Source organism: Rhinopithecus bieti, unplaced genomic scaffold (assembly GCF_001698545.2).
Source record: "Rhinopithecus bieti isolate Rb0 unplaced genomic scaffold, ASM169854v2 scaffold_36008, whole genome shotgun sequence".
Taxonomy (NCBI): Eukaryota; Metazoa; Chordata; class Mammalia; order Primates; family Cercopithecidae; genus Rhinopithecus; species Rhinopithecus bieti.
In genome coordinates this window covers 410,387-431,856 of record NW_016816204.1, presented here as the reverse complement: position 1 = coordinate 431,856, position 21,470 = coordinate 410,387, and the positions used below count along the sequence as shown (strand labels likewise).

The 21,470-nt window shown below is 39.7% G+C and overlaps 1 protein-coding gene across 1 annotated transcript in view; it reads left to right on the top strand.

Moving 5' to 3' along the window:
• Positions 1-21,470, top strand: part of VCL (vinculin) — a 122,362-nt gene that overhangs the window by 76,611 nt on the left and 24,281 nt on the right. The window contains 6 exon segments of the mRNA XM_017854552.1: positions 1,263-1,413; positions 8,941-9,031; positions 9,863-10,010; positions 15,264-15,417; positions 16,128-16,303; positions 20,242-20,432. Of these exon segments, the coding sequence (XP_017710041.1) occupies positions 1,263-1,413; positions 8,941-9,031; positions 9,863-10,010; positions 15,264-15,417; positions 16,128-16,303; positions 20,242-20,432 (911 nt within the window).

The following is a 21,470-nucleotide window of genomic DNA, read 5'->3' as shown; positions in this document are numbered from 1 at the left end:
TTTTTAGTAGAGACGGGGTTTCACCATGTTAGCCAGGATGGTCTCGATCTCCTGACCTCGTGATCCGCCCGTCTCGGCCTCCCAAAGTGCTGGGATTACAGGCTTGAGCCACCGCGCCCGGCCTGTTTAACTGTTCTTTACATCATGAGTAGATCAGTTCTTTAGTCACCAGCTGGGACCACCTTCCCATTGGGCAGCACCCTGAAATGCAAACATGGTAGCTGCTGTCTCGACTAGCAAAAGGGAGTTGCACTTATTGAGTGTCTAGTATATGCCAGACATCTCATGGTTTATATGAATTATCTTAGTCAAGTTGTGGGTTAATTAGTTAATTCTCAGAAGGCAATTTTATTATAAAAATCTGGTGACTCATGTCATTGTGACTTCCAACTACCTGCTTTGGTGTTTCAGGTGGTAGCTAAAAAAGGACATGAGTGTAAGAGTTCAGGAGGCCAGGTGCGGTGGCTCACTCCTGTAATCCCAGCACTTTGGGAGGCTGAGGTGGGTGGATCACCTGAGGTCAGGAGTTCAAGACCAGCCTGGCCAGCATGGCAAAACCCGTCTCTACTAAAAATAAAACAAAACAAAACAAAACAAAAATTAGCCAGGAATGGTGGTGGACGCCTATAATCCCAGCTACTCAGGAGATTGAGGCAGGAGAATTGTTCGAACCCAGGAGGCGGAGGTTGCAGTGAGCTGAGATCACGCCAAAAGGGGTGGGATTACAGGTGTGAGCCACCACGCCCAGACATTATTTTTTTCTTCTTTATGTTTGGGGGTTAGCAAGTCCAAGCTACATGTTGAGAAAAATCTTGGATGATAAACTTGACATTTTGGGATCTTTTGCTGGGATCAGGGGCAGCAGGATATGCCATTCAGAGTATTACTAACAGTTTTCATATTGTTCCATTAGATTTGTAGTGGATGGAGCCAGGGTGAGGACCAGGATGATAACTGATTTAGAAGGATATTAGATATTTTGTGATTGCAGGTCATCAGCATATGCAGGTTAAATTAGTTACTTAATCATGTTGTAATGGTGTCTTTGTACCTTGAGTTTTCTTTTTCTTTTTTATTTTTACAATAAAGGTTGCTAATATTGGAACTTCATTGTCAGACTTGTAGTGTGTGTTTTGTATATTCACTTTAGGACCTTAAAAGCCCAAAACATCCAAAGTGTAGAACATCTTTTGTGAATATTGTCATACAACAAGATTAAATTCCAAGCCTAGATTCTGATCTTTTATTTTACAGCTATGAAGATTTTGTAACAACTAAAACTCAAAAAACCAAGGCATAGAGGAAGCTTTAAAAAATCGCAATTTTACTGTAGAAAAAATGAGTGCTGAAATTAATGAGATAATTCGTGTGTTACAACTCACCTCTTGGGATGAAGATGCCTGGGCCAGCAAGGTAAGTGTTCTTAGTGGAGAAATAAGCAAAATCCCTAACTCTACCCCACTGTGGGTTTTGATTGGCACCTGTCTCATACTTTATCTGGTAATTTTTGCAGCATAAGAGTACTCAGATATTGTGAAAGTAATTTCTTCTTCATTTTTGTTTCATAGGTTACTTGCTATCTTTGCTAATTTCCTTTGTTCTAAGATAGAACGAGTAAATAGGCATGTGGGATAAATACTGGTTTAAGGCTGAGATTTATAACTTTTCCATCAGGCTGGAGTCTCATTGGTTGGACTGGTGGAAGAGTATATTCCTGTGGATGGGAGCTCTGCCTTGTATATGGGTGGTTGTTCCCAGCTGACTAAGTAAGATACAGATATGTCAGTAATTCTGAACTTTATGGAAAATTGTTCTTTAACCAATCTTCGATCCAGAGAAATCTACAGAGGAAACTCTTGGCATTTCTAAATATGTCCCTTGATCATTCCATTTTCCCCAAGGAAGGTTTAATTTTATTAGTCTTCACATTGGTCAGTTAGTTTGAGAGATCCCTTCACCCTTTGTCGGGAATCTCTTTTAGGACCCCAGAGGGGCTAGCAGATTCCTTCTAGAGCTCGTCAGCAGTGGTTTTGTGTTGCTGCTGCTGCTCTGGTCTGCTGCTCCCTGTTTAATGACTGTCAACCAAGCTTTCAAGTCTAGGGGAACAGAGATACTTAGGTTTATACTTTCCTTGTAGGAGCCCAAGATGTAGGCAGTGGGGGGAACACACTGTCCCAAAGATCTAGCTTTCCCATGTGTGACCTCAGTGTCTCCAGGGCCACCCAGAAGGCTGGTAGTCAACTAAAGAAGGGATGTTGTAGTATGACTTCCATTGGGTGCTCAGTAGAGCAGTAGGTTCTCCAGGACCTCTATAAGGTAATGTAAAAGCTGGGGCCTGAAATCACCAGCCCTCTCTCTTGTTGCCCAGAAAGCTAATTTAATTATATAGAATAAATAAACTTATTTTAACTATGGATTTATTCACAGAGACATTTTCTCATTGATATGAAGTTCTTGAATAGACTCTAAGACTGTATTTTAAATCTATGTGGTAAAATCATTTTAACTCTGATATTTTATTTAATTTTGCTTTTGCATAGTTGACAACTTTCACTTCCCTGTTATGACTTCTTTATGCATCTTTTTTTGTTCTTTTGTTTTATTCTTTTTCTCACGTTTAGAAGGTAAGCTTTCTCTTGCCCTCTAGTTTCTTTTTCGCTTAAAAAGAGAAAAAGCATGTCTGTGAGGTTTTCTTGTGCCGTGTGCCGTGCCTTATTCTGTGTGTAACACTGTGCTTGAATGTGTGTCAGAATGTGATTTAATATGGGACTCTAGGCAGTGCTAGGGAGACTGACTCTGGCTCATATTGAGTGATTTCTTTGGGGAAAGCTAAAGGAAAGACATTACTATGGGCTATAGGCTGCCTATATTTGGTGGGTGCTTTCATTTCTTTGAGTAGGCTCCTGGGATCTTTTTTGGCCTGGTCTTCATTTGAGGAGCAGGATTCCCCAGGTGGCTGGGTGACCCCTGAGTTACCTGTGGACCCTGCTGTTGGGAAAGGAGACTTCCAGCGATGCTATCTCTGTATCTGCCTCTCCCACCAGTTTTCCTTGCGGGCTCTGAAATTTTGCTTTTGGAGATGCATCGTTGAGGTTTTAAGCCATAATGAAAAAGGGTAGGCTAGAGAGCTTAGATGAGGCACCTGTCCTTCATAATGATCCTAGCCTTCAAAATCCAAAGGAAAACAGAAGTGAAGTGTGTCTGAAGGTCTTCCTAACTTCATTCCATGGCTCACTGCATGTTCTGCTGTCCAAACTGAATTAGCTGTAGTTCTCCATGACCTCATGTTCCCCTAACACAAGCTCTTTGCTTATTTTCTTTCTTTTGCTTCTAGCAACTGAGAAATAAGGAGGAACAGGCATTTTAACCTTAATGTTTCTCTATTTTCAGAAGGGAAAAGCTATCCATCATTTAGTGAATAAATGTTATTGAGCTTTATTTTGTGCAAGTACCATCAAGAGCTGCTTCTTTCATTAAAAAAATGTAGGCAGTTGAGTTTTTCAGGGCCAGGATTAGGCACTTGGGGATACAAGGGAAATAGACCCGGTACTCGCCGTGCACAGTCTTGTAGCTGGTCCCAGTTTTATGCTGAGGGAAACCAATTTGTTAGGATGCTACAAAACTAACTTCATCTGAAATGAAAGAAGGTAAATTAAATTAGCTCAACTCAAGTACATGATGACATCAGAATGAACAAGAGATGTTTATTTTTTAATCTACTGACCATCAGAATGAACAAGAGATGCTTATTTTTTAACCTAATGACATCAGAATAAAAAAAAGAGGTTTATTTTAACCTAATTTTGCTTTTGTTATACATTTATGTGGTTCAAAATCAAAGTGCTGCAAAAGATGTACTTGATAAGTCTTCCTCCTAACCTGGTTCCCATCCACTCTACCTTTCCTCACCCTCTAAAAGTAATCATTTCTATTGGTTACAAAAATAGAAAAAAATTTTACCCTGAAAATAGAAATTGGTAATTAGGATTTTGACTCTTTTTCAGTTTTGTAGCATTATGCATCTTTCATTGCTCCACTGTAAGCAGTGAATTAATCAGACCTTCTGTCTGACTGTGACTGCTGGGTTCCCATTCTGTTTAATGCATACAGTGTCTTTCAACTCTTCTCGCACCTACCAATAAATAATTAACTTTGTCTTACCATACTTGTTTCATGCCTCCCCATTGGTGCAGTATTCTTCTGGAAAGTGATGATTCCTCTAGAAAAGTGGGGGAAGAAAGTAAGTGGAAAAAATTCTTGGTAAAAGTGCTTCTTGCCGAATAAGTTAAGATTTTAAAGAGGCAATGCAATTAACTGATTATTTTACCTTTTATACCTACATTCAAATTACACATTTACAAATTTAAAAGTAACTTTGACTTTAAACACTTCACTTATTTTAAAAGTAAAAAGTTTCCTTTTCTTAAATCAACAATCATTTTATAGTGATCATTAAAAATCAAATTAGCATTTTTTCTGAGAATACATTATTTATTAAAAGAATTTGAGTTAAACACAATTCTAATTCTACCCTTTGTAAATTTAGTGCTCTACATTTAATGTTTTGGTATTTATATTACTTGTATCTTGATGCATGCTGAGAATTAAGAGGAAGTGAGATAAAAAATTTAAAAAATTTTTCTCTGCTAAGACTTTGAACCCTACATAGGCACTCCTGCAGCTTTGCACCTTGAATCATTAAATTCTGTTATTCAGAATTAGTTTCTGTGGTGGGTTTCTCCCCACTGTCGTCCTGGGCTGGTGGTGGGTAAAAGTAGTGACTGATTCAGATCCCTTATACAGAAGATTACCAAACTTAACAAAGGCAGGAAATGTTGGTCAGAACTTGTGATTGCGTAATACTACCCCTTACTTGCAGACCATTGGGATTTAAGAGTTGATTTGTTAAAAAAAATAAATAAATAAAAAATAAAAAGGTCATTCGTGGGCTTTCTATGAGCAAGTGTTCTAGTGTTTTGTTTTTAGCGGCTAATAGAATGAAATATCTCTAAGAGCTTGAGATAAATAGTTAGTTAATTCAGGCATTTATGATATTTTATCTCCCTGCTCCCATGAGGAGAAAATCCCAAAATAAATTAATGTTTCCCTTCTGATCTCAGTTATCTTTGGTTGGTACATCTGATCACGCAGTCATAGGCAGCATAGACTTTTAGAGCCGGGAAGGTATTCTTAGAGATGAGGAATTGAGACCCAGAGAAGGTAACTTGCATGAAGTCTCAGGACCAGACAACTTTCTTTTGTTTAAATGTAGTTTGTAAGATTTTGTTCTACTGCACAACCTATACTTTCCAGAAACATCTTAAACCAGAAACATCTGGTTTAAAACATTGACTTGTGGGTGGAAATGAGGTCAGAAAGGGGATGGAGTGGGAAGGGAGGTGTTAGTGGAGGGAGAAGGGAGAGTATGGTGGGCAGTCACGGAGAGGGGTCCTTATTCCCCATATTTAAAATTTTCAAGAGCTTAGGATTGCAGGACTTCACTTTTTTAACTGAAGTTCCTCTTGACTGTTCATAGAAGGAGGTCATTATTATTCACAGGTGTTCTGAGGCCTAAATCTATTTAATTTTAGCAGTGTTTCAGTTCCTAGGAAAGCATGTACAAATGGTTTAGATTGTCGTTCCATCTTTTGGTATGTAGGGAAGAGTGCCAAGGCACTGTATTTTTTTCATTTAAAACATAAATTCATAAGAATTTTATGGTAAGAAGGAGAATAACATGGGGGGGAGTAGCCAGATAGATTCAGGCCAGCTGTCCCCGAAGCCACATGACTAGACCTGGTCTCTTTATACTTCACTCTTTCAACACCCACAACCCCCCTGAAAAGCAAAACAGATAAGAAATTGGTAGAGACTTTTCTTTTCCCAAAGTTGAGTTTTATAGAGAAGAATACTCAAATGAAGGTGCAGTTTTTCTCTCCTCTATTTCATATCTGAATTATACTGTGGATACTTACAGACCTACATGACAAGGTTTAGCAAAATGCTTTGTGATACATAGCATGGCTGACCACAAGGGTTATGATTATTTTCACCCTTTATAAATATATCCCCAAATTGACTTCTGTCCTAGTTGTCCAGCGAATTTGTTTATGTCATATTCATTGTTTGTATACTTACATGCTTATGACAGAATTCTGTCAATTCTATCATAAAGACTGCCTTTCAAAAGAAATATATGTGAAAGTCTTAGGAGGAAAAAATTACCTTAAACACATTTGTTTTTACTAGATATGACTCACATAAAATGATTACTTATAACCTACTGTGTTCCATCAAGAATTTAAGATGGCTCTTTCAGTTATTGTTTTAAATCTCCAAAATTGTCTAAAATTAATGCTGTTAAAAACTTTGGTAACTTATTGAAAGTCCCAGTTATTAAATGCAGCTTCATTCAAAATTGGCTATTGGTTTCTTTTAGGGGAAAATGAACATCTCTTAATTTTAACTTCTTGATGGTGTCACACCTCCCACTGAGCAGTAAATTACTCATTTCCTGAGAATTACATTCTTTCCTTGCAGTACTGGCCATTAGAGCTTTATTAAGGAGAAAAAAAGAAATGATTTTTGAGGATGCTGAATAGACAAAAACCATTTTTTTCAATTGTGTTTCAAATCATTTTTGGGCATTGGAGAATAAAAGCAGTCATTTTTGTTAGTGTAGATTATGCATTTGATTTCTGGAGCTTATTTTCTCTGCAGTATTAACCAAAGTCAAAACCGACAAGGCAGAGATTTGCTGAGTATTGTAGGAGATTAGTAGAATCTTTAGCAACTCTCCTTGGTAAAAGAAAAAAAAAAATCTTGTTTCATTTGATAAGCAATGAGGTTTAGAGTCAACAAACCTGAGATCAAATTAAGTTTGTAGGAGTGAGTTCCTGTTTCTTAATTTGTAGTATTATTTAAATGACATTTAAATTTGAGATTCAATGAGGTAAGGAGGGGGAAAGTAGCTAAAACAGAACCTAACATGCAGGGAAGGCATATTACATTCAATGCATGTCAGTTGAATTTAGTTTCTAAACTAGTAGCCTTTAATGCTAGAGTAGACATAAAAATTTCTGACCTTCGTTTCCCTTTGAATTTAGGTTTTTGAAATGTAATAAATACCTATTGCTTTTCTCACTGAAAATAAAAGTGTGTTAGGAAAATGGTTTAACAGGTTTTAAGCGAAATATTTTTACACTGACACAATTATTCTCCAGGATGTGCACACACTTCCTAAGTAAGAGTTTGTGATGAAAAGAAAACCTATGCCTAGATAACCTGTGTTAGATCCTGAAGGCTACCCAGTTCTCTGAGGTTAGGAGTTGCCTGGCCTCAGATTCTTTTAAAAAGTTATTGATTCAGGTCTTGCTAATTTGGAATTAAGCTAAAGCTGACCTTTGCATTAATTTTGAAGGCAAGGTTTTCTGCACAAATTAATGTAAGACACGATAGGAGAGATTTGCTGATATTCAAGCCATTTGAGAATCAAAGCACTTAAAAAATACCACGTGTCTTCTTCTAATTACAAGTAGATTTTGAAATGAATCTTCTTATGACTGTGCCTTTTATTGACAGCTACCATAGTTACATATAACTTGATAATAAAAATATTTTATTTTCAATTTTGTCGGTAATTTAGTTCACTTCTTTTTCATTGCTATAGCTGAGAATTTGCTATTTAGAGCCTCCGATAGCTAAGGATTCAACAGGAGAATAATCTGTGTCTGTTCAGAAGGGGAAGGAGGGATTCCTACAGTTGAGAGATCTATCTTTTGCTTTGGAACAGTTGTGGACCTTGAGCCTAACTATGGGTGCTGCCAATGCTTATTTGTGATAGTGCTGGGTCTTTTTTGAATTGGAAGTGGCGGTGCTCCTGGTGCCCCCGTGTGGAAAACTAGTGGTGCAACACCTTTAAGAACCCCACTTGTGCAGGATTGGAAACTGAAGCTAGAACATTGTCTAGAATTTTAGAGGTTAACTTTGTGCTTTGATCGCTTAACTCTGTAAGAGTCAGTTTCCTACAGCAAAAAGGAAGACAGATGGTCTTCAAAGATGCTAAATAGAGACTTAAGAGATGGCTGGTGTTATATTGTTCTCTGTGTTTTTATGTATTTTAAAACATTTACTGAAATACTTATATATATTTAAAGTGATTAGTTTGTTGTTTCAGCTTCTCCTGGTGTATCCTGGGAGATTTTATGCTAGTTTCCTGATAGTCCTCATGAATCCTGGTTGTAAACAATAAGCTGAGACCCATTTTTCTATCCTGCATCTTCTTCCAGGTGAGGGATGGTAAGGGAACTAAGAATGAAGAATAGCAGGGAAGGTCAGAAAACACTTCTAAATTATATTACTTTGAGGGGTTTATTTGTAGAATTAAAATTAAATTGCTAGATTAACATTTTCAATTGTTTCTTCCAACCAGTAATTCCAAGTTTTTCAGGTTAATTGAATATAGTGAAACATCATCCAGCGTGTGCATTTCAAAACAAGATGTAAAAGAACTGTGATTTGTGGCACCACATACTAATGAGGCTTCCCTGAAGTGGGAAGGGCTTTGGCAAGGCTGCAGTAGATGAATGTTGACTAGTGGAAAGGCTGATAATGAGGCATGTGACAACAGGGCTTTTTCCTGCTGAAGACATTAAACATATTCTGGCTTGAGCAATTTTACCAGTTTTCACAGTTTTAGCAATAGGGAACCCAATTCTACTCTGTTTAGCAACAGAGTAGAATTAACTGAAGATTTGCATGCAAGATGCTGCATTTTGACAGAAATGAGAATTGTGGTGTGGTGACAATATTTTTAAGGCCTTTGTAGGACTGACTGCCTTAGCTATGTATGTTAATGCTGTAACTTCTTCTCTGTCTTACTTTGTATCATGGTATCGCAACTTTTGCAAATAAAGTAATTGTGGGATTTCTTTCCAAAAGGACACTGAAGCCATGAAGAGAGCATTGGCCTCCATAGACTCCAAACTGAACCAGGCCAAAGGTTGGCTCCATGACCCTAGTGCCTTCCCAGGTAACCCTCTAGTTCTGCTTTTCTGATAGTTACAATGATAAGCTAAAAACCAAGCAAATGAAAGAAAGAAAGAAATTCTCCCATAATCTCATCATCTGAGAGAACTACTGTAACATTATGGGGAATACCCCATTATCTGATAGTTTTGAGTAACTGAAACAAGTAGTAGGCCTTAAAAGGATGAAGGAAATAGATTCGATCATCTCTAATCATGGAGGAGTAAGTCACACTGAGCTGGGCATTCTTTGCAAAATTATTGGTCCTCCCCTTCCCTGAATCCAAAAGGTAATTATTTTCAATAAAAATTCTTCTCTTCCAGTTCCCATTGAGCAGACTTCCATTTATCTCAATAGACTACTTAATTAAGCAGATCAAATCATGGTGCCAATGAGAATTGGAAAGTGAAGTTGACTGTATAAAGATAAGACCCAAATAGGTTATTGAACTAGGCTTTATTGATTTTCTAATATAATATTTATTCTGTTTCAGATTAATATTTGAATGAATGTGAAAAACCTAAAGGAGGTTGGAGGTGCTAAATACTATTAAATTGTTAGGGTCTGTTTTCATCGTCCATATTCTTACCACAAGCTACTTAGTATCTCCAAATAGATATGGTTCCAAGTATCTTTTTTCGCAGTGTCTGTAGTTGAAACCTCACCCTGTGGTTTAAGGGCACTGCTTGGCTGTTAGCTATCAGATATGTTGCCTTCTATTCACTCCTCTTGTTTAAAATCATCTATTCCTTGGTGAATAAAATGACTTGTAAAGTATCCTCTCTAAATAATGAATGTGTCAACAGTGTAGATATTGAATATCTGTTTATTTTAGGGGATGCTGGTGAGCAGGCCATCAGACAGATCTTAGATGAAGCTGGAAAAGTTGGTGAACTCTGTGCAGGCAAAGAACGCAGGGAGATTCTGGGAACCTGCAAAATGCTAGGGCAGATGACTGATCAAGTGGCTGACCTCCGTGCCAGGTAAAGTTTCTCTGTCCTTACAGAGCAGTAGTGGGTAACTCACTCCTAACAGGGTAATTCAGAAAACAAGCCTCTGCCAGTTTTGAGTTATTTCTTTGGCTGGTAAATAACAGACATAATATAGTCTATTAAATTCTTTCAAGATGGAGGTGATCTTTCCCTTTGCTGACTTTATTTATTTATTTATTTATTATTTTTAGAGACGGAGTCTCACTGACACCCAGACTGGAGTGTGGTGGTGTGATCTTGGCTCACCGCAACCTCCACCTCCCGGGTTCAAGAGATTCTCCTGCCTCAGCCTCCCGGGTAGCTGAGATTATAGGCGCCCGCCATCACACCCGGATAATTTTGTTTGTTTGTTTGTTTGAGACAGTCTCACTCTATCTTCAGGCTGGAGTGCAGTGGCAGGATCTTGGGTCACTGCAACCTCTGACTCCATGGTTTAAGCAGTACGCTGCCTCAGCCTCCCGAGTAGCTGGGATTACAGGTGCCCGCCAGCACGCCCAGCTAATTTTTGTATTTTTAGTAGAGACGGGGTTTCACCATCTTGGCCAGGCTGGTCTCGAACCCCTGATCTCAAGTGATCCGCCTGCCTCGGCCTCCCAAAGTGCTGGGATTACAGGTGTGAGCCAGCATGCCTGGCCTGACTTTATTTAAAACATGTTTTAAATTATTCATTTATTTATTTATTTATTTTGAGATGGAGTCTCACTCTGTCACCCAGGCTGGCGTGCAGTGGTACGATCTCGGCTCACTGCAACCCCTGCCTCCCAGGCTCAAGCAATTCTCCTGCCTTAACCTCCCAAGTAGCTGGGATTACAGGCATGTGCTGCCACACCCGGCTAATTTTTTGTAATTTTAGTAGAGACAGGGTTTTACCGTGTTGGCCAGGCTGGTCTGAAATTCTCCGGTGATCCACCTGCCTTGGCTTCCAAAAGTGTTGGGATTACAGGCATGAGCCACCATGACCTGCCAAACTTTTTATTTTTATTTTTTATTTTTTTGAGATGAGAGTTTCGCTCTTGTTGCCCAGGCTGGAGTGCAATGGTGCGATCTTGGCTCACTGCAACCTTTGCCTCCTGGGTTCAAGCGATTCTCCTGCCTCAGCCTCCTGAGTAGCTGGGATTTCAGGAATGTGCCACCATGCCCGACTAAGTTTGCATTTTTAGTAGAGACGGGGTTTCTCCATGTTGGTCAGGCTGGTCTTGAACTTCTGGCTTTAGGTGATCTGCCTGCCTCGGCCTCCCAAAGTGCTGGGATTATAGGTGTGAGCCACCATGCCTGGCAAAATTTTTTATTTTTAATGACATGGTCTTGCTCTGTCACCCAGGCTGAAGTGCAGTGGTATGATCATAGTTCACTGTAACTTTGAACTCCTGGGCTGAAGCAATATTCCTTCTTCAGCCTCCTGAGTAGGTAGAACTATAGGCATATGCTACTATGCTTGGCTAGTTTTTAAATATTTTGTAGAGATAAGGTCTTGCTATGTTTTGTGGTCTCAAACTCCTGGCCTCAAGTGATCCTCCCAAAGTGTTGAGATTAAAGGCGTGAGCCACCACTCCTGGCTTGAGCTTTTAAAATATACAAATGCCTAATAACAAAGTTTAAACTTGTTCCATAATTGAAACTGAAACACAAATCTAGTTTTTAATTTTCTAGCCATAGGCTTATGAAAAATAAGGGGGCAGTGGTGAAGTCTGGCTTGGGTAAATACAATTTACGAAGGGTGGGGAGAAAGAAACATAGAGTGAAAACACTGGAATTATTTCACCTCATAAAAACATCATTTAACTCGGTTATCCTCTAAGTTGGTAATTTCTGGGCTTTTTTGAGTTTCCTTTTCATGATTATTTATTTGGTTTCATAATTATTTACCTTCCTTTTACCCTCCTAAAGCCTTGGCCTTTAGAGCTTTTCTCCCCATAAACTAGATACACATAGTTTGCTATTGAGAAAACTCAATATAATATAAATTTGTTTGGAATTTATACAAATGAACTCATCCATAGTGATAATGAAGTTCTAAAAGATCCTCATTTTTATAGAATTTTATGGTATGGACATTACGAAAACTTGGAATAGGATGAGACACTCACGAAACATCATGAGATAATTGGGATACACAGGGTCTGCATACAAACAGGGCCCAGAAACACTCCTCTACATGCAGTGCACTGTTATACCTGGTCTCCAATATTAGTGCAATAGGCATAAGTGCAGATCTTATTTATTTTTATTTTATTTTATTTTATTTTATTTTATTTCTTTGAGATAGAGTTTCGCTCTTGTTGCCCAGGCTGGAGTGCAATGGCATGATCTCAGCTCACTGCAACTTCCGCCTCCTGGGTTCAAGTGATTCTTCTGCCTCAGCCTCCTGAGTACCTGGGATTACAGGCATGTGCTACCATGCCTGGCTAATTTTTGTATTTTAGTAGAGACATGGTTTCACTATGTTGGTCAGGCTGGTCTTGAACTCTGGCTAATTTTTGTATTTTAGTAGAGACGTGGTTTCACCATGTTGGTCAGGCTGGTCTTGAACTCCTGACCTCAGGTGATCCACCTGCTGCGGCCTCCCAAAGTGCTGGGATTACGGGTGTGAGCCACTGTGCCTGGCCAAGAATGCAGATCTTAAAGGAGCGGTTCTTAACCTTTTTTGGACCAAGATCACTTCCATCATCTGATGAAAACATTCATCCTTAACCTACAAAGATGCATATAAACATGCCCATGCAATGTTACGTATAATTTCTAGAGGTTCATGGATTCCCTGTAGCCCTGGAAGCTCCAGGAATTTCAGGTTGAGTCTCTATGTTGAAGGGGAAAGAAACAGCTTAAATAAATGTGATCTCATTGAATTCAGTGAATCTTTTCTCCTGCTGAGAAGCAGTCTCCTCTGTCATGAGCATGGCAAGAACTTAGCAAAAAGACAAAAAGAAGTTTTGTTCTCATTCAGAGAAATGCCAGTGCTGTTGGACAGGATTCTTGGCTCTTCTGATTTCTCACTTTTGTGTCTTTTGTCTGCAGCCTTTTCCCAGTGTGGTCGCCAGTTTTCACTTGGAATTCTCAAATACACAGTTGTATGTGTGTAGAGAAAGATGAGTATGAGTAAGAGAATGAGGTAGCTATTGTAGGGGTTCCACCGTTAATCTGTAAATAGAAAAGGCTAGAAGAGTGAACGGTAACTATGGGCCTGCTTCACAGTGGAGCCTGCAGTAATCTTTCCTGATGAAAGATTAGAAAGTTATCTCCTTGTAGTCCTTTCTTAAGTGTACCCAGCTATTTAATATTTTGGTGGCTGAAATACAGTAAGAATTTCTTCTTGATATTCTGTTAAGTCACACAGGTATCTAGGTTACTAGTATATATTTTGCCCCATGGGACTCAATAAAACCTTCTATTTTGAATGAAAAAACTGTGTAGCCCATAAATAGTTTTACTTTTCACAATTGGACTCTTTAAAAAAAAAAAAAAAAAGAATTTCTGAATTTCCAGCCTCAGAGAAGTTATTACTTTGTAATATACAGTTGGACTCTTTTACCAAAAAGATCTCTCATCATAAAGTAGTAGATTTGAAGAAAAAAAGCAAATTAAATCCTAAAGACTATGTTTCCTAAAAGTCTTCCCTCTTCTGCCACATAAAAGGAAGGCCTCAACTTCAAGGAAAAGGTGTATATATACCTTTTATATACCCAGCAGTAAATGAATGAATTCATTACCTCAAGTTTTGGTATAGATGAAAAACAGAAGAATTTTAAAAAGAGGCTAGATAGACTGGGCACAGTGGCTCACACCTGTAATCCCAGCACTTTGGGAGGCTGAAGCAGGTGGATCTCTTGAAGTCGGGAGTTTGAGACCAACTTGGCCAGCATTGTGAAATCCCGTCTCTACTAAAAATACAAGAATTAGCCAGGTATGGTGGCACACGCCTGTAATCTCAGCTACTCGGGAGGCCGAGGCAGAAGAATTACTTGAACTACTTGGGAGGCTGAGGTAAGAGAATTGCTGTCTTGGCTCATTGCAACCACTGCCTCCCAAGATCGTGCCACTTCATTCCAGCCTGGACAACAGTGAGACTCCGTCTCAAAGAAAAAACCCACAGAGGCTAGATAGATGAATGACAGATCAATACTATTATGAAGGGAAGCAAAGGTATTTTGGAGTTTATCCTAAAATTAGAAGTTCTGATTAGGATAATCAGCCATGCCATTCTACCAAATGGTAAAGTTACTGTCCCTATCATTGGGATTACCAGGCTGCTTGGATTAAAACAATCCGAATTGTAAAATGAGGGCAAAACAAAGAAATAGGGAAAGTAAATAGAGAAACAAGTTTCCATGAACTCATATCATTTTGGGTAGGAATAGCATATCATTTCTGAGAGAGGAAAATAGTGAAATCAGTTCTTTAAGAACTTGATGGGAAACAGTGGTTTCCTATCAACATGTGCTCAGTATTAGCTAGTTTTGATATTTATATATTTATGGATTGCCTAGGAGTGGAAGGTAGGCGTTTAAGATTATCATTAGGTTCATTATAAAAATGATGATAATTCAGTAATATTAGTAGGTTGTATATTTGTATAGCTTTATTGCCAGTGTTTTCAAGTATATTATTTTGATGCTTGAAGCCACTCCATAAGATAAGTGGGGAAAATGTATTACCCACCTTCATTATATTTTACCTTCATTATATAAGTTAGAAAATGGAAACCCAGGGAGGTTAAACATCATAAACAAGGTTCCACAGGTACCAAGAATCAAGATTTGAACACAGATCTACTTGTTCCCACTATAGTACACTTTCATTAACACTATGCGTGCTGCCTCCTGAAACATTTTCAATGTATACTTGCCCATAAGAAGACAATTTAATGGACTATTTATTTCAGAAGCACACATTACTATGGTAACAAAGCCCTCCTTAGCAATAAGATCACCGGCACATTTTCCCACTCAAGTTTAGATTTGATTATGTAATCACTACCAAGAGGAGAATCATTATCGAAATTTGCTGGCCTGGTCTTCAAAGTGGTTATGCAGTTCCATGAAGCTAATGTACATTTTTAGAATAAAAAGTACGTGATTTGGGCATCTTGCTTTGTTTATGTCTGTTTTCTTGTGCTGTCCCAGATTTACTGGGGAAAAGGAAAAAGCCAAGCATGTTCACGAAAACCACATGTACTGTGCTATTGGGAATATTTTGTCATTAAGTATTTGAGGGTGTACAATGACAGCATGTGTCTGTTTTGAGCAGAGGACAAGGATCCTCACCGGTGGCCATGCAGAAAGCTCAGCAGGTATCTCAGGGTCTTGATGTGCTCACAGCAAAAGTGGAAAATGCAGCTCGCAAGCTGGAAGCCATGACCAACTCAAAGCAGAGCATTGCTAAGAAGATTGATGCTGCTCAGGTAATGATGGTGATTTTCAAGAAGGGGTGGGAAATAAAAGAGAAAGAGAAATGTTTCATAAATATCCTAAATTATAAATATCCTATCTTTCTTCTCTGTCTTTTATCATTTACTGTGGTTGGATAATTGTTTCTAAGTGATGAGTGACTTCTAGCACTTACCAATGTTAACACCTCCTTTACCACCACAGGTTTAGACAAATATTTATTTGTATTTTGAAATAAAGATCTTAATTTACAGCACTTCAATTAGCTAAAAGTAAGCACTCAGAGTACCAAGGGAATCCTAGTTCCTGATATAGATTGCAGTACATTAAAACTATTCCTTGTCCCAGAATTCACAACTCTTTGGTCATTGTAATGTTTAGGGGTTAAAGTTTTCTGATACTGCTCTACTGTAAAATGATTTTCAAGCATTTCACAAACACACATGTTTGAGGAACTGAGGAACTAATAAGGTGTGGTTAATTCAGAGATGAGATAAAGCTTGGGAAGATATTTTATGCTAATGGGCATGAAAAAATTGATTTTAAAAAGATGAGAGATTGAGTTCATCTTATCTAAGAACCTCTGTACAAAAATTAAGACCAGCATTATAAAAATGATTACTGGTGTATTACTTTTGAAATCCTTCTTCTGGCCTTGTTAAGTTTAGTAGAGTGGAGTTTGTGAGTAGATCACAGTGTGCTGCTTCTCTGTTTCTGTGTGTAGAACTGGCTTGCAGATCCAAATGGTGGACCGGAAGGAGAAGAGCAGATTCGAGGGGCTTTGGCTGAAGCTCGGAAAATAGCAGAATTATGTGATGATCCTAAAGAAAGAGATGACATTCTACGTTCCCTTGGAGAAATATCTGCTCTGACTTCTAAATTAGCAGATCTGCGAAGACAGTATGTATTTAACCCTTAAATTGTCTTTTTATATCTTCTCTCTCTTTCTCTCTCCCTTCCCTCTCCCTGTCTTTCTTTCTTCATACATATTTCAATTCCCCTAGGTTAAATGCACTTACGATGCTTCTCCACTATATTCTCATCGATTCTAGGTCAGATGTTAATTTGTTGTATCACTGATGTAACTGAGGTTTAATGACTTATTGCTGGTCACATAGTTATAAATTGATAAATTTAGGAAGATAAAAACTGCTTTTTTGAGATGCTTTTTAAATTTCTAAGCTAGGGCTTGCTTTGATACATCATGTTTATGACCTGTTTCTCATGCATAAGAGGAAAATAATTTTTGTGGCTAGCTATGAAAAGACTCCTATGTGTATGTGGAAGGGAAGAAGCATAAGAAGGTACTTTCCTCCTTCCCCAGCAATGTTATTTTGTAAGTAGTAAGTATAGAAGATACTTAAATTACATTTCCTGGATGATTTTTCTTGTAACAATGGCCTCTCCACAACCTTCTCTCCTAAAGGCTCTCATGGCACCTACTTTGATGATATGGAAAAGGGATATTTCCTTTTTTTTTTTTTTGAGATATGGTCTCACTCCGCCACCCACGCTGGAGTGCAGCGGCATGACCCTGCCTCACTGCAGCTTTGAACTCCCAGGCTCAAGCCATCCTTCCACCTCAGCCAGGCACGTGCCACCATGCCTGGCTAATTTTTTTATTTTTTGTAGAGATGGGGTGTCACTATGTTGTCAGGGCTAGTCTCAAACTCAAGGGCTCAAGCAATCCTCCCACTTCAGCTTTCCAAAGTTTTGGGATTACAGGCATGAGCCACTACACCTAACTGCTTTCTTCTTTCAATAGATATTTTTCACTCTTAAGAATAAAACCCCTGGCCGGGCGCGGTGGCTCAAGCCTGTAATCCCAGCACTTTGGGAGGCCGAGACGGGCGGATCACGAGGTCAGGAGATCGAGACCATCCTGGCTAACAAGGTGAAACCCCGTCTCTACTAAAAAAATAGAAAAAACTAGCCGGGCGAGGTGGCGGGCGCCTGGAGTCCCAGCTACTCGGGAGGCTGAGGCAGGAGAATGGTGTGAACCCGCAAGGTGGAGCTTGCAGTGAGCTGAGATCCGGCCACTGCACTCCAGCCTGGGCGACAGAGCGAGACCCTGTCTCAAAAAAAAAAAGAGAGTATCTAAGCTGGGCAAGGTAGCTCAGGCCTGTAATCTCAGCACTTGGGGAGGCTGAGGGTGTGTGGATCACTTGAGGTCAGGAGTTCAAGATCAGTCTGCCAGCTTGGCCAACAGTGGTGAAACCCCGTCTCTACTAAAAAAATACAAAAATTAGCCAGGCCTGGTGGTGGGTACCTGTAATCCCAGCTACTCAGAGGCTGAGGCAAGAAAATAGCTTGAACCCAGGAAGTGGAGGTTGCATTGAGCTGAGATCGTGCCTGGGTGACAGAGCGAGACTCTGTCTCAGAAAAAAAAAAGAGAGAGAGAGAGAATCTAAATTAGCTGTTCTGGCAGATGGGCTATTATTTTTATTTATGTATTTATTTTATTTATTTATTTGTTTTTGAGATGGAGTCTCACTCTGCTGCCAGGCTGGAGTTCAGTGGTGCGATCTTGGCTCACTGCATCCTCTGCCTGCTGAGGTCAAGTGAGTCTCCTGCCTCAGCCTCTCGAGTAGCTGGGACCACAGGCGTGCACCACCATGCCCAGCTAAATTTTTGTATTTTTAGTAGAGATGGGGTTTCACCATGTTGGCCAGGATGATCTTGATCTCTTGACCTCATGATCTACCCGCCTTGGCCTCCCAAAGTCCTGGGATTACAGGCGTGAGCTACCACACCCAGCCGATTATTTTTATTTTTACAGATGAGACAAAGTTAACCAGAAAGTTACCTTTCTATGGCTGAGAGGACCTGAGATGGAAAATGAGTCACATTCTTTGTATTTTTATAATGGTTAGAATCTGAAGTCTTTGGAATAAGGTTTTGGGGGCAGTTTTTTTCTTTGTGATATAATTGTGGTTGTCTTTTTATTTCTGTGTTGGTACTTGGTTGAGGTTCTTTGGTTGGAAGGACCTGGTCAAGTACAAAGTAGAGGATTATTGAAAATAGAGGCACCTCATCAAACCCAATAGCTTGAACGTGGCCAGATCTTGTGGCAACGGGAAGCCCCTCCCTCCACCTCTTAGTCACTGTGTGGGATCCTCTATGTCTGTTTCACCCTGTGTGTTGACTTAGTTTATTTATCTGGGGGTTTTGTCTACGGCTGTGAGTTAACCATGGCCCAGGCTTAATCACTTTCCAGCTCCAGATCCCATCACTGGTTGACTATGCAGTGTTTTTGAAGTATGGACCCAGGATTACCTGCCTAAGAATCATCTGAGAAGGTTGTTAAAAATGCAGACCCCTTGACCCCACCCCAGACATACTTAATCCAAATCTCTTTGGATGGTGGGTTTAACAATCTGTATTTAAAAATAAGATCTCCAGTGACTTTTATCCATACTGGACTTTGAGAACCCCCAGAATCTAATTGAGTGCCTTGCCTGACTGTGGATATCTTGTCCTTGAGGTAGATAACCAACCACGCAGTTTAATCAGTTATGGCAAGGAATGGGGATTATGTGATACCAAATGTATAGTAGTTTAAGAATGAAGGCTGGGCGTGGTGGCTCATGCCTGTAATTCTAGCGCTTTGGGAGGCTGAAGTGGGCGGATCACCCAAGGTCAGGAGTTCGAGAGCAGCCCAGTCAACATGGTGAAATCCCATTTCTACTAAAAATAAAAAAAATTGCTGAGTGTGGTGTTGGGCACCTATAATCCTAGCTACTCAGGAGGCTGAGACAAGAGAATGGCTTAAACCCGAGAGGTGGAGGCTGCAGTGAGCCGAGGTCGTGCCATTGCACTCCAGTCTGGGTGACACAGCGAGACTCCATCTCAAAACAAAACAAAACAAAACAAAACGAAACAGAGTGGAGACTCTGAAGTCACAGTACTGGGTTTGAATCCTGACTCTATCAAAGTAAGTAATGGGACATTGGGCAAGTTATCCAATCTCGTACCTTGGTTTCTTTAGTAATGAGGATAATACTGTTATTTACATCATAGGGTTGTTGTAAGGATTAAATAATATAAGACAACTGCTTATGACCGGGTGTGGTAGGTCATGCCTGTAATCCCAGCACAGGACTTTGGGAGGCCCAGGTGGTAGGATCACTTAAGCCCAGGAGTTCAAGACCAGCTTGGGAAACATCGGGAGAATGTTTCCTTTCTCTAAGAAATGTTTTTTTAAAAAAATTAGCCAGGTGTGGTGGTGTATGCCTGTAGTCCCATACATGGAAGGCTGAGGTAGGAGGATTGCTGCAGTGAGCCCTGGGAGGTCAAGCCTGCTGTGAGCCATGATCTCACCACTGCATTCCAGCTGGGGTGATGGAGCGAAACCCCTCTCAAAACAAAAAACAAACAACAACAAAAAATTACTTGCAACGGTACTTGGCAGAATTAGGACTCAAAAGATAGACAATACTACTATTAGTTCGATTATAACTACCTCAGCCGCTCCTACAACAAACATGGCTGCCTGGGCCCACCCAGTTCCAGAGGGAACTAGTGCTTTCAGAGGTGGCAGGCAGAGGGTGCAGCTAACCTAGTGATGATTGATTGAGCTCAGCTAACCAAATGATTGATTTGAGCTTCACTGATGCAAACTCATATTTAATGTCTTAACTAGGACAAAATAATCTAAATGTAAATTATTAATTTTTTATGTAAGGGCCAAATAAATAAACCACTCCTTTCAAACCAAATTAATAGTAATCACAATCACGAGCAATTTGTCATCTTATTAGCATTTGTCATTAGCAGCTAAGTGATCTCAATGTAAATAGTGTTTATGTGTGACAGGATGGCTGTCTTTTTCTCTGCAGGGGGAAAGGAGATTCCCCAGAGGCTCGAGCCTTGGCCAAACAGGTGGCCACAGCCCTGCAGAACCTGCAGACCAAAACCAACCGGGCTGTGGCCAACAGCAGACCTGCTAAAGCAGCTGTACACCTTGAGGGCAAGATTGAGCAAGCACAGCGGTGGATTGATAATCCCACAGTGGATGACCGTGGAGTCGGTAAGGGCAGCAGTGCACTAAACCCCATTAGATTGGTCTCAGTGCAAATAAGCAAGTTGTTGATAGGGGTCCTGTAACATCTATAATTAGGTAAGGGTTCTTTAGCTGCTGATAAGTAACTGTGATTACATTTCCAAATGCAGCCAGTAAAATTCCTGTGATGTAATCAAGAAGTGGGCCAGGCATGGTGGCTCATGTTTGTAATCCCAGTGCTTTGGGAGGCTAAGGTGGGAGGATCACTTGTGCCCAGCAGTTTGAGACCAGCTGAGCAACATAGCAAGACCCTCTCTCCTCAAAAATAAAAAAAATAAAGAATTAGTTGGGCATAGTGATGCTCACCTGTAGTCACACCTTCCCAGCTACTTGGGAGGCTGAGGTGGGAGGATCACTTGAGACCAGGAGTTCCAGGCTGTAGTAAGCTATGATCACACTACTGCATTCTAACCTCAGTGACAGAGAGAGACCATGTCTCTTAAAAAAAAAAAAAGACAAAATTCTAAGTTAGTTATACCCAGTGTTGTGGAGAATTGGGCACATGTATAATTTACTGGAGAAATAAATTAGTACAAACTTTCTAAATTTGGTATAAGATGTCAAGAGCTTTAAACAAAGTTCGTACCTATTGACTCAGGAAATTAAGGGATTTTTTTTCTAACAAATAATTAGAGATCTTTCTAAGAAGTTGCATACAGGAATATATGTTTAATAATAAACATATTAAGTTGTATACATCATAAATGTTTAATAACAACTGACTTGTGAAATAATTATGGTTAATATGATAAAATATTACATAGATTTTAGATCATGATTTTAAAAGATAGTGAAATAAAAATAAAGTGTTAAATAAAAAGAACTGGCTGGGTGTGGTGGCTCATGCCTGTAATCCCAGCATTTTGGGAGGCCGAGGCGGGTGGATCGCCTGAGCTCAGGGGTTCGAGACCAGCCTGGGTAATATAGTGAGACCTTGTCTCTCTAAAAAGACCAGTTAGCCAGGTATGGTGGTGCACACTTGTAGTCCCAGCTACTTGAGAGGCT